The following is a 12516-nucleotide window of genomic DNA, read 5'->3' as shown; positions in this document are numbered from 1 at the left end:
ATACATAATAGGGAAAAACAGGCTCTTAACTGAGTGGTGCTAGGAAAATAGGACAGGTACAAGTTAAAGAAAGAAATTAGAACATTTTCTCACACCATATACAAAAATAAACTCAAAATAGATTAAATACCTAACTGTATGGCTGGAAACCATAAAATCCCTAGAAGAGAACATATTCAGAACACTCTTTGACATAAATCAGCACTATCTTTTTTGGATCTGTCTCCTAAGGCAAGAGAAACAGAAGTAAAAATAAACAAATGGTACCTAATTAAACTCAAAAGTTTTTGCACAGCAAAGAAAGCCATCAACAAAACAAAAAGACAACATACTGAATGGAAGAAAATATTTGTAACTGATTATGACTGATAAGAGGTTAATAACCAAAATATATAAACAGCTCATACAACTCAATGTCAAACAAACAAACAAACAAACAAACAACCTGATTAAAAAATGGAAGAAGACCTGAATAGACATTTTTCCAGTTTGGATGGAAGGGTGTAAAAGCCACTGTGAAGTAGACTGAGAAATGCATGGGTGATGAGATAAAGTAGGCAACATGCTTAGCACATTTTTAGAGGAGTTGGGCTGTGCAGGGCTGCAGAGCATTGAAGTGGTGGCTGGAAAGAGAGGCAGGCTCAAGAGGGTGTTTCTCCAGAGCTTGCTAATATGTTCATGGAAATGATCCAAAGAGAGAGAAGCTGGTGATGTAGATGAGAGAGGAAATAATCAAAGAAGTGAACTCTTGACAAGATGAGGTGGCTGGGATCTTCAGCTGGTGTTGAAGGATGAGTCTTTGATAGGAAAATGACCGCGTTCTTAGCTGTAAAAAGATGGAAGAAAGAGAAAAATGAGTGTGGAAGCAAGCAGGTTTGTAGGTTTGTGATAGGGATAAAACAGAGTTCTTGTTAGGTGGTTTTATTTTCTTGATGAAGAATAAGGTAAGATTCCTATCTGAAAGCATCATAGAGACTGGGGAGAAGGAGAGAGGGAAGTGTTGGGACCCAATCTGTGGTCTAAAATAATTACAGTGCTGATCTCTACTCCCTCCCCACATCCAAAGTGAGCTTGTAACTTTATAGTCAATCCTCCATATCTAATGTTCTGCATCCATGAATTTAACCAAAGAGGGATAGTGTAGTGCCATAGTAACCTATTTATTGAAAAAAATGCATGTATGGCCTCTCTTCATGACTACAACAAAACCATTACTGACTGCTAAACAACCATAAAAAAAAAAAAGACTGGAATCTAGCAAAAAAGATCCTCTTCAACTGGAAACATAAAGAGGGAATCTCAGTGGGACGGTAGGAAAAGTGTGCTTGCCTTATAATTGGGCCCCATACCCTCCGGGTGGGTGACCCACAAGCTGAAGAATAATTAAGTTGCAGAGGCCCTTCCACGGAGTGAGAGCTCTGAGCCCCATGTCAGGCTCCCCAGGCCAGGGTTCCGGCATTTGGAGGAGGAGACTCGAGAACATCTGGTTTTGAAGGCCAGTGGGGCTTAACTCCAAGAGCAACACAGGACTGAGGGAAGCAGAGACTTCACTCCCTTGGGAAGCGCGCACAAAATTTCGTGCACACCTGGTCCAAGGGCAGAGGCAGTGACTTCACAGGAACCTGAGCCAGACCTACCTGCTGGTTTTGGAAGGTCTCCTGGGGAGGTAGGAGGTGGATGTGGCTCACCCTGGGGACATAAAAGCTGGTGGCAGACTTTCAGGGAGTGTTCATCTACATGAGCTCTTCCTGGAGGCTAACATCTTGCTTGAGTCATTTGAACCTGGACCTAGCCCCACCCAACAGCCTGTAGGCTTAAGTGCTGGGAAGCCTCAGGCCAAACATCATACTGGGTGGGAATGCAGCCCCACCCATCAGCAGACTTCCTGAGCCCTGAACCACCTCTAGACAGCGCCCTTAGGCACATCCCTACCCAGCAGAGGGCCAAGACCAAGCTTCACCCAGCAGTGGGCAGGCACTGGCTCCTCCTGCCAGTAAAACTGCATAAGCCTCTGGTCTAGCCTCATCCACCAGGGGGCAGATACCTGACATAAGAAAACAACAATCCCAAAGCTTGTGGAAGGAATTCGCAAACGCAGGCCAGACTCTACCCTGGGACCAGCTGGACCCAGAACCTTGGATGACAAGAGAGGAGTGTACTACTGGGACCCATAGGATGTTCCCACAGAGGGCCACTTCTCCAAGGTTGAGAAATGTAACTAACCCACTTAAAAGCAGGCATATGCAGAATAGATAAACAAGATTATACTGTGTAGCACAGGGAAATATATACAAGATCTTGTGGTAGCTCACAGCGAAAGAAAATGTGACAATGAATATATGTATGTTCATGTATAACTGAAAAATTGTGCTCTACACTGGAATTTGACACAACATTGTAAAATGACTATAACTCAATAAAAAATATGTTAAAAAAATACAAATAGAAAGTTAGACAATTAGAGGCGGCAGAGGAATATCTTTCAGGCCAAGGCACAAGATAAAAATGCCAGAAGAAATAAGCAATGAGGAGACAGACAATCTATCTGAGAAAGAGTTTAGAGTAATTATGGCAAAGATGTCCAGAGAACTCAGGAGAAGTATAGATGCACAGAGGGAAGTTTTTAGCAAAGAATTAGAAAATATAAAGAATACCCAAACAGAGTTGAAGAATAAAATCACTGAAATGAATGACACACTAGAAGAAACCAAGAATAGACTAAATGAGGCAGAAGAATGGATCAGTGAACTAGAAGACAGATTAGTGGACATCACTACCACAGAACAGAAAAAAGAAAAAAGAAAAAAATGAGCAAAGTTTAAGAGAGCTCTGGGACAACACGAAGCACACTAATATTCACATTATAGAGGTCCCAGAGAGAGCAGAGGGAGAGGAAGGACCTGAGAAAATATTCAGAGATAATAGCCAAAAACTTCCCTTACTTGGGGAAGGAAACAGTCACCCAAGTCCAGGAAGCAGAGTTCCACACAGGATTAACCGAAAGAGGAACACATTGAGGTACATAGTATTTAAATTGACAAAAATTAAGGATAAGGAGAAAATATTAAAATCAGCAAAAGAAAAGCAAGTAATAACATACAAGGGAAGTCCCATAAGGTTATCAGCTGATTTTTCAGCAGAAACTCTACAGGCCAGAAGGGAGTGGCATGATATGTTTAAAGTGATGCAAGGGGAAAACTTACAACCAAGAATATCTATCCAGCAAGGCTCTTGTTCAGATTTGATGGAGAAATCAAAAGCTTCACAGATAAACAAGAGCTAAGAGAATTCAGCACCACCAAACCAGCTTTACAACAAATCTTAAAAGAACTTCTCTAGTCATCAAATCACAAGAAAAGAGAACAAAATGAAGAAAGAGAAAAAAAAGACCTACAAAAGACTGTTTTGGCAATTCAGGGTCTTTGCTGGTTCCATATAAATTTTGGAATTGTTTGTTCTAGTTCTGTGAAAAATGTCATGACTATTTTGACAGGGGTTGCATTGGATCTGTAGACTGCTTTGGGTAGTGTGGTCATTTTGATAAGGTTGATTCTTCCAATCCAAAAGCACAATATATTGCTCCATTTCTTTGTATCATCTTTAATTATCTTCACCAATGTTTTACAGTTTTCAGAATATAAGTAACCTCCTTGGTTAAGTTTATTTCTAGGTATTTTGCTGTTTTGATGCAATGGAAATGTTTATGCCAATAATAAAATTCTGGTTTTTGAAGTGAAAAAAAAAAAGCAAATGAAGGGCCACAAATGGCAAAATATCCTTCCTTTTTATGGGTGAGTTGTATTCCATTGCATGTGTATGCTACATCTTATTTTTTTTAATTTTATTTTATGGAGTTATAGTCAGTTTACAATGTTGTGTCAATTTACAGTGTAGAGCACAATTTTTCAGTTATACATGAACATACATATATTCATTGTCACATTATTTTTCACATCTTACTTATCCATTCATCTATTGATGTGCACTTGAGATGCTTCTGTGTCTTGGCAATTATAAATAATGCTGCTATAAATAGCAGGGTGTATGTATCTTTTTGAATTAATGTTTTTGTTTTTCTCAGGTATATGCCCAGGAGTGGAACTGCTGGGCCATATGGTGGTTCTGTTTTGGGGTTTTTGAGAAACCTCCATATTGTTTTCCATGGTGGCTGCACCAATTTACATTCCCACCAACAGTGTACAAGGGTTCCCTTTTCTCCACATCCTTACCAACATTTGTTATTGTGTTCTTCTTGATGATGGCCATTCTGACAGGTGTGAGATGGTGTCTCATTGTGATTTTGATTTGCATTTCCCTGATATTAGTGATGCTGAGCAGCTTTTTATGTTCCTATTGGCCATCAGCATTTCCTTTGGAAAAATGTCTGTTCAGTTCTTCTGCCCATATTTTAAATGGGTTGTTGTTTGTTTGCTTTTTAATTGAAGTACAGTTGATTTAAAATGTCACATTAGTTTCTGATGTATGGCACGGATGGACTTGGTGGGCATTATGCTAAGTGAAATAAGTCAGACAGAGAAATACAAATATTGTAAGATATCACTGACACGTGGAATCTAAAAAAATACAACAAACTAGTGAATATAACAGAAAAGAAGCAGACTCACAGATGTAGAGAAGGAACTAGTCGTTCACCAGTGGGGAGAGGGGAGGGGGAGGGGCAAGATGGAGGTGGAGGAGTAAGAGGTGCAAACCATCAGGTATAAAATTAAGCTACAAGTATGTACTTTACACCATGGGAATATAGCCAACATTTTATAATAACTGTAAATGGAGTACAACCTTTAAAAATTGTGACTCATTATATTGTACACCTGTAACATATATTGTACATCAACTATATTTCAATTTTTACAAGTATGGTATTGTAAAATAAATACATAAATAAATAAACTTTAAAAAAGTAAAGGGATAGAGAAAATAAATAAATAAATAAATAGTCCCCTATGGTGGATATTGAAAAAAAAAAAGAAATAAAGGGAATTCAAATCAAAAAAGAAGAAAAACTGTCACTGTTCATCGATGACATAATACTATACATAGAAAAACCTGAAGAAGCAATCAGAAAACTACTAGAGCTCATCAATGAATTTGGTAAAGTTGCAGGATACAAAATTAATATAATGAAATCTGTTGCATTTCTATACACTAACAACGAAGTAGCAGAAAAAGAAATTAAGAAAACAATACTGTTTAGCTTCACACCAAAAAGAATAAAATACCTAGGAATAAACCTACCCAAGGAGGCAAAGGACCTGTACTCCAAAAATAGCCAAAACAGTCTTGAAAAAGGAGAACGGAGTTGGGGGAATCATGCTCTCTTCAGACTACACTACAAAGCTGTAGTAATCAAAACAGTATGGTACCAGCACAAAAACAGACACACAGATCAATGGAACAGGATAGAATGTCCAGAAATAAACCACATACTTAAGGTCAATTAATCTATGACATAGGAGGCAAGAATATACAATGGATAAAAGACAATTTCTTCAACAAGTGGTGCTAGGAAACCTGGGCAGCTACCAGTAAAAGACTGAACATTCTCCAACACCATATACAAACATAAACTTAAAATGGATTAAAGACCTAAATGTAAGACCAGATACTATAAAACTCCTAGAGGGAAACATAGGCATAAATCACAGGAATATTTTTTTGAACCAACTCCTAAAGTAATGGAAATAAAAGCAAAAATAAACAAATGGGATCTAATTAAACTTAAAAGCTTTTGCACAGCTAAGGATACCATCAACAAATCAAAGACAACCTACAGAATGGGAAAATAATTGCAAATAATGCAACTGACAAGGGACTAACTTCCAAAATATACAAATAGCTCATACAGCTTAATTTAAAAAAAAAAAACAATCAAAAATTGGGCAGAAGACCTGAATAGACATCTCTTCAAAGAAGACATCCAGATGGCCAACACGCTCATGAAAAGGTGCTCAACATCAGTAAGAGAGATGTTAGAGAAATGCAAATCAAACCTACAATGAGCTATCACTTTACACCAGTCAGAATGGCCATCATTAAAAAGTCCACAAATGATAAACACTGGAGAGGGTGTAGAGAAATAGGAACCCTCCTACACTATTGGTGGGAATGTAAATTGGTACAGCCACTATGGAGGACAGTATGGATGGTCCTTAAAAAACTATATGATCCAGCAATCCCACTCTTGGGCATATACCCAGAGGAAAACATAATTCAAAAAGAAACATGCACCACAATGTTCACAGCAGCATTATTTACAATAGCCAAGACATGGAAACAACCAAAATGTTCATCCACAGATGACTAGATAAAGATGAGATAGATAGATAGATAGATAGATAGATAGATAGATAGATAGATAGATAGATATGATGGAATACTACTCAGCCATAAAAAATAAAATAATGTCATTTGCAGCAACATGGATGGACCTGGAGACTGTCATTCTAAGTGAAGTAAACCAGAAAGAGAATAAAAAATATCATATGATATCACTTATATGTGGAATATGAGAAAAAAGACACAGTGATCTTCTCTACAAAACAGAAACAGACTCACAGACATAGAGAACAACCTTATGGTTACCAGGGAGTAACGGAGGTGGGAAGGGATAAATTGGGAATTTGAAATTAGCACCTCTTGGGTAGTGATGGAAATGTTAGCTATCTTGATTGTGGTAGTGGTTTCATTGGTGTGTACATCTATCAGAATTCATCAAATTGTACATCTGAAATATATGTCGTTTACTGTAAAGGAATCTACCACAATAAAGGTGCTAAAAAAAGAAAAAAGAAAAAAAGAAAAAAATCCATGTATAAACAGACCTACCCGGTTCAAACTTGTGTTGTACAGGGGCCTGTTGTAAGTTAATGGAAAATCAAGTAAAATCTTCATCTAAGCTCAGTTACTCAGGTGCAGGTAATTAGAGTTCCCGCAATCAAGGGCCCCTGTAAAGCCGTATTAAAGAATTTGACTTTAACTTGAAGGTAACCTGGAGCCATCAAGGGTTTTTAAGGAGGGAAGTGACATGATCAGAGTCCTGTATTTTCAGGTGCACCCCCCGATGCGGTGTCTTTCTAGGAAGTACCAAAGGCCCGAGGATCCAGACCACTACAGAATAGTGCCCTTGGTGAGGGCAGGGACATCCGGTACATGCAAGCTATCACTCCAGTCCTCTTGGGTCCATACCTGTGCGTGCTCTCTTGAGGAAGTATAAATGTTATTTCTTCTCCAGTGCTAGGCTGGTAAATTGCATTTGGTATGTGATGACAAATCAGATGAGAAACCATTTCTGTGTTACAATCAGGTTTTTTCACTAAAGTCATATAATATCCTGCACCTGAAACAACATTTAAAAGATCATGAAACAAGTTCACTCTTTATAGCCACATTTAGTGTTCTGTAGCTTAGAAAAGGACAGCTCTGGACACAGGGAAGAAAAGCTGGAGGGCCCCATGGAGTCAAATTTAAACCACAAAGAACATGCCTCTGAAGGTCTGTAATGCTATTCTTAAGAGTCTTACCTTCTATTCCATGGTTGGGAGGTGATAATAGCACATTTAGCAATGCTAGGCAACACAAAGAAAGGTTGCATTAACGGCAACACTCCCTTTCAGGGATAACTAATGTGGGGAAGTGAAAACTTAGTAGACAGGGGCCTTGAACAGTAAGGTTAAGAATAAAGATACCTCTATCATAATCAAATTGTGTTTTTGAGGATAGCTACCTTATGGTATCCTAAACATTCTTTCAGAAATTACTAGAAATGCTTGTTACTACATTGCTAGCAATGTAGTCATTCAACAAACACTTATTGAGCTCTTATGATGTGACAGGCACTCTTCTAGGTACTGAGCATATAGCAGTGGACCAAATAGTCAAAAATCCCTACTCTCAAGGGGCTTTTACTAAAGGGATGTGAGACAGATAAGCAAAAAATATAGACTATTAGTGACAAGTGCTGAGGAGACAGATGAACAAGGAAGGTGATACAGAGTATCAGGGATTGTGATTTTAAATAGGGTCACGAGGAAGGCCTCACTGTGACATCTGTATAAGGACTGGAGACCTGCGGAAGAGGAGAGGGCATGGCAACACGCAGGCCTGGAGGAAGGAGCAGGCCTGGCGTGCTGGTTCAGCACGGGGCCATGAGGCAGGAGCAGATCAAGGAAGCGGAAGAGCATTAGGAAGTGCGGTCGGGGTAACAGGACCAGGCCAAGGGCTCTGACTTGTCCTCCCAGTGGGACGAAAAGTCACTGGAGGACTCAGCAAGTGACATGCTCATTCTGACAACAGGGCAGAGGCTAGGGGTGGCTTAGAAAGCAATTGTAATAATCTAGGTAGGGGGATGGAGGCCTGGACCAGGGTGCTAGCAAGTGGTAGAGATGGGAGGAAGGTAAGGTCATTAGGGTTTGCAGATGGATCAGATACGGGCTATGAGAGAGGATCAGGGAGCCTCCAAGGTTTTGATCGAGCTTCTAGAAGAACAGAGCTGCTTTACTGTGGGGGAGAGGGCTTGGTAGTAAAGAGCTGGAGCTCAGCTCTGCACAGGCTTTGGACAAGTCTGACAGGTCCATTCACCATCTACGTGGAGGTGTGGAGTAGGCAGTTAGATACACAAACCTGGAGTTCAGTTGAGATACATACAGTTTTCAGCACAGAGAAGCCAGGACACTGGATGAGATCACTAAGTCAGTGGGCATTAAAGAAAAAGTGAAGCAGCTGAGGCACTTCCATGTTTAGAGGTGATGCAAAGGAGCAGCCAGAGACATAAGAGGAAACCGAGAGGTATGGAGTCAAGGACAACAGGGGAGGATGTCTGTGGTCGGACGCCAATGAGGAGTACAACCAGTTGTGGAAATAACTCACAATTTTGCATGCACTATCTCACTCTTTGAGGAACATGGTATCTTAATCTCCACTGTATAGATGAGCAAACTAAGGCTAAAAAAGAATGGATCAATTTGGCCACCAGGATGAAGAGGCAGTAACCTTGCAGAGTGGAACTCAATCACAGGCCTTCTGACTCCCATTCTCAGACATTCTTTTTGCTTTATTCCTTCCTCATTCTCACAACTCCTTCTGCCTGGGGCCTTGGGTCTCTGTCCAGAGGCAGCAGAACAGTACATCTAGAAAAGGCCTCTCCCTGTCTGATCTCAGGGCCTTTCAGGAAAGTTAACAGTGGGCACTTTGTCCAGCACACGGGACCAACAACGCTGACCCTACATGAAACAGACCCCGCCCCACTGCCCACTGCTGGCCGCTCACCATTTTTCTGTTTGAGGAACAGCAATGACCCGCAGCACTGCAGCTCCCCCTTGGCCATGATGGTGATGCGGTCCCCCAGCAGATCAGCCTTATCCATGAAGTGGGTGGTCAGCAGGATGGTGCAGTCAGTCTTGTGCTGCTGAAGAAGGGCCCAGAAGGCCCTCCTAGAGATGGCGTCCATGCCCAAGGTGGGTTCATCCAGCATCAGCACCTGGAGGGCAGAGGAACAGCCTTGTGATGATGGCAGAGCCGTGTTCCAGGCCCAGACTGCTGGGCTATAGGCCCTGTGTGGCTTGAGGTCTACGAAGATGCAGCAGTACCATCCACCAAACTGCCTATCCAGGGCATCCAGGGCTGAGGTGCCTGGGCCATGGCTGGCAGGCCTGCAGCAAGCCCAGGCCAAATGGGAGCTAGAAGGCAATACTTCTGGACCCTGCTGCTCAACATGTTTGTCTGTTGCCTGTGGGGGCCCTGGCCAGGATCCCAGGCCCCGCTGCCCTTGTACCCCTGAAGAAGGGCCCAGATGGCCCTCCTAGAGATGGCGTCCACGCCCAAGGTGGGTGGGCGTGCTATGAGGGCGATGCCGATGGAGAGCTTGTGCCTCATCGAACCTCTCAGGAACCTGCTCCGGGAGTCCCGCTTGTCCTCCAGACTGACGACGTGCAGCATGCGTTCGACTTCTTCAGGGCACTTCTGGTGCGACAAGCCTTTCAGCTGAAACAGCAGGGGACAGAGATCTGGCAGGGGCTTCTGATGGGAGGCTGGCCCACCCAACAGACATTTTGCTTGTACAGTAGTCCCCCCTTATCTGAGGTTTCCCCACAGTCAACTGTGGTCTGGAAGTATTAAATGAAAAACTCCAGAAATGAACAACTCATAAATTTTAAATTGTGCACCACTGTGAGTATCTTGAACCCTGGTATCTCATGTCATTCTGCTCTGTCCTGCTCAGGATCCCCAACACCGACATCATCATGACTTGGTGATCTGGGATCATCTGGAGCAGGTAAGCCTCCTTCTGAAGATACATCAGAAGGTCAAGAGCCTAATACAAATCACAATGCCTACCTCATTCACCTCACTTCATCTCATCACATAGGAGTTTTATCATCTCACATCAACACAAGGAAACCGGTAAGTACAGTACAGTAAGATATTTGGAGAGAGAGAGACCACATTCACGTAATTTTGATTACAGTATATTGTTGCAACTGTTCAATGTTATTATTAGTTATAGCTGTTGATGTCTTACTGTGCCTAATTTATAAATGAAACTTGGTTATAGGTATGTACATATAGGAAAAAGTAGTATATATAGGGTTTGATATCATCTGAGATTTCAGGCATCCACTGGTGGTCTTGGAATGAATCCCTTGGGAATAAGGTGGGGGGACTACTGTATATACATAAACTATACACAAGAAACATACATAAGAAACTTACTACCACCAGGGAAAGGGATGGACAAAAGGCTTTTGCATTTTGAACCATGTAAATATATGACTTAATAATATTAAATACAGCAGCATATTAAAAGGATTATACACCATGACCAAGTGGGATTTATCCCAGGAATGCATGGGAAGGTCAATATATAAAAATAAAATAATGCCATTTGCAGAAACATGGATGGACCTAGAGATCGTCATTCTAAGTGAAGTAAGCCAGAAAGAGAAAGAAAAATACCATATGATATCACTCATATGTGGAATCTAAAAAAAAAAAAGAAAGGGACACTATGAACTCATCTACAAAGCAGAAACAGACTTGCAGACATAGTAAACAATTTTACTGTTACTGGGGAAAGAGGGGGAAGGGATAAATTTGGGAGTTTGAGATTTACAAATGATAGCCACTATATATAAAAACAGATTTTAAAAAGTTTTTCTATGTTCAATATCTTGTAATAACCTTTAATGAAAAAATATGAAAATGAATATATATGTATATGCATGCAGAAATTGACACTGTAATTGATTGTACTTCAATTAAAAGAAAATCAATGGGTAAGTATGATATAATAAAGAATCTGGCTGGCCTTTGTCCCCAGTTACTGGGAGGGGCCTCTAAATCCTTGGAATGATAGGAGTGTCTTTGTTATTTATGGTAGTACCCTCAGGCCACACCTGAATTTATGCTAATGAAGTGACACAGGATCTGGGCTGGTTGCACCCAAAAGACCAACATATGTGATTAGAGGGTTGAGGTTTTGAGCCATGATATCAATCTGACCTCTCAACCTGCTAGCAGGGGAAGGCTGCAGATTGAGTTCAGTCATGAGGCCCATGATTCAATCATTCATGCCTACATAATGAAACTCCAATAAAAACTGGACACTTGAATCTTAGGTGAGTTACCCTCTATATAGTGATGTGCTTAGGAGGGTGATGCATTCTGAGGACACAGAAGCTTTTCACTTGAGACTCTCCCAGACATGACCATATATGTGCCAAGACCATTCAGTGGGGAAAGAATAGTCTTCTCATGTCCAGTGGTGCTGGACAACTGGCTATCCACGTGCAAAAGAATGAATTTGACCCCTACCTCACACCATGTAAAAAAAATCAGCTCAAAATGAATCAAAGACCTAAATGTAAGAGCTAAAACTATGAAACTCTTAGAAAGAAACATAGGTGTAAATCCTAGGCAGTGTTTTTTAAAATATGACATCCAAAGCATAAGCAACTAAAGAAAAAATAGATAAATTGAATTTTGTCAAAATTTAAAACTTTTGTGCATCAAAGAGCATTATCAACAAGGGGATAAGATAATTCACAGAATGGGAGAAATTTTCTGTAAATCATATATTTGGTAATGGTCTAGTATCTAGAATATATAAAAAAAAACTCTCACAACTCAACTATAAAAAGCTAAGCAACCCAACTGAAAAATGGGCAAAGGACTTGAATAGACATTTTTCCAAAGAAATAAACAAATGATCAATAAGCCAATGAAAAGACATTTCATATCATTAGTCATCAGGAAAATGCAAATCAAAACCACAATGAGATACCATTTCATAGCTACTAAAATGTAAGTTCCTCAAAAAGTTAAAAGAAAAAGTTAAAGGCAGAGTTAAACCTTATGACCTGTAAATTTCACTCCTAGGTCTATACCCAAAAGAACTGAAAATAGGTATTTAAACAAAACCTTGAAGACTAATATTCATAGCAGCACTATTCATAAAGCCAAAAGGTACAGACAACCCAGATGTCCATCAACTGATGAAAG

At 40.4% G+C, this 12516-nt stretch overlaps 1 protein-coding gene across 1 annotated transcript in view; it reads right to left on the bottom strand.

Annotated features, from left to right (window-relative positions):
- Positions 1-12516, bottom strand: part of LOC102512074 (ATP-binding cassette sub-family A member 17-like) — a 108722-nt gene that overhangs the window by 39235 nt on the left and 56971 nt on the right. The window contains 3 exon segments of the mRNA XM_014562744.2: positions 7207-7357; positions 9286-9496; positions 9829-9999. Coding sequence (XP_014418230.2) covers positions 7207-7357; positions 9286-9496; positions 9829-9999 — 533 coding nt within the window.

This window comes from Camelus ferus, chromosome 18 (genome assembly GCF_009834535.1).
Source record: "Camelus ferus isolate YT-003-E chromosome 18, BCGSAC_Cfer_1.0, whole genome shotgun sequence".
NCBI lineage: Eukaryota > Metazoa > Chordata > Mammalia > Artiodactyla > Camelidae > Camelus > Camelus ferus.
Note: the sequence above shows the minus strand (reverse complement) of the source record. Positions and strands in the feature narration are given on the sequence as shown.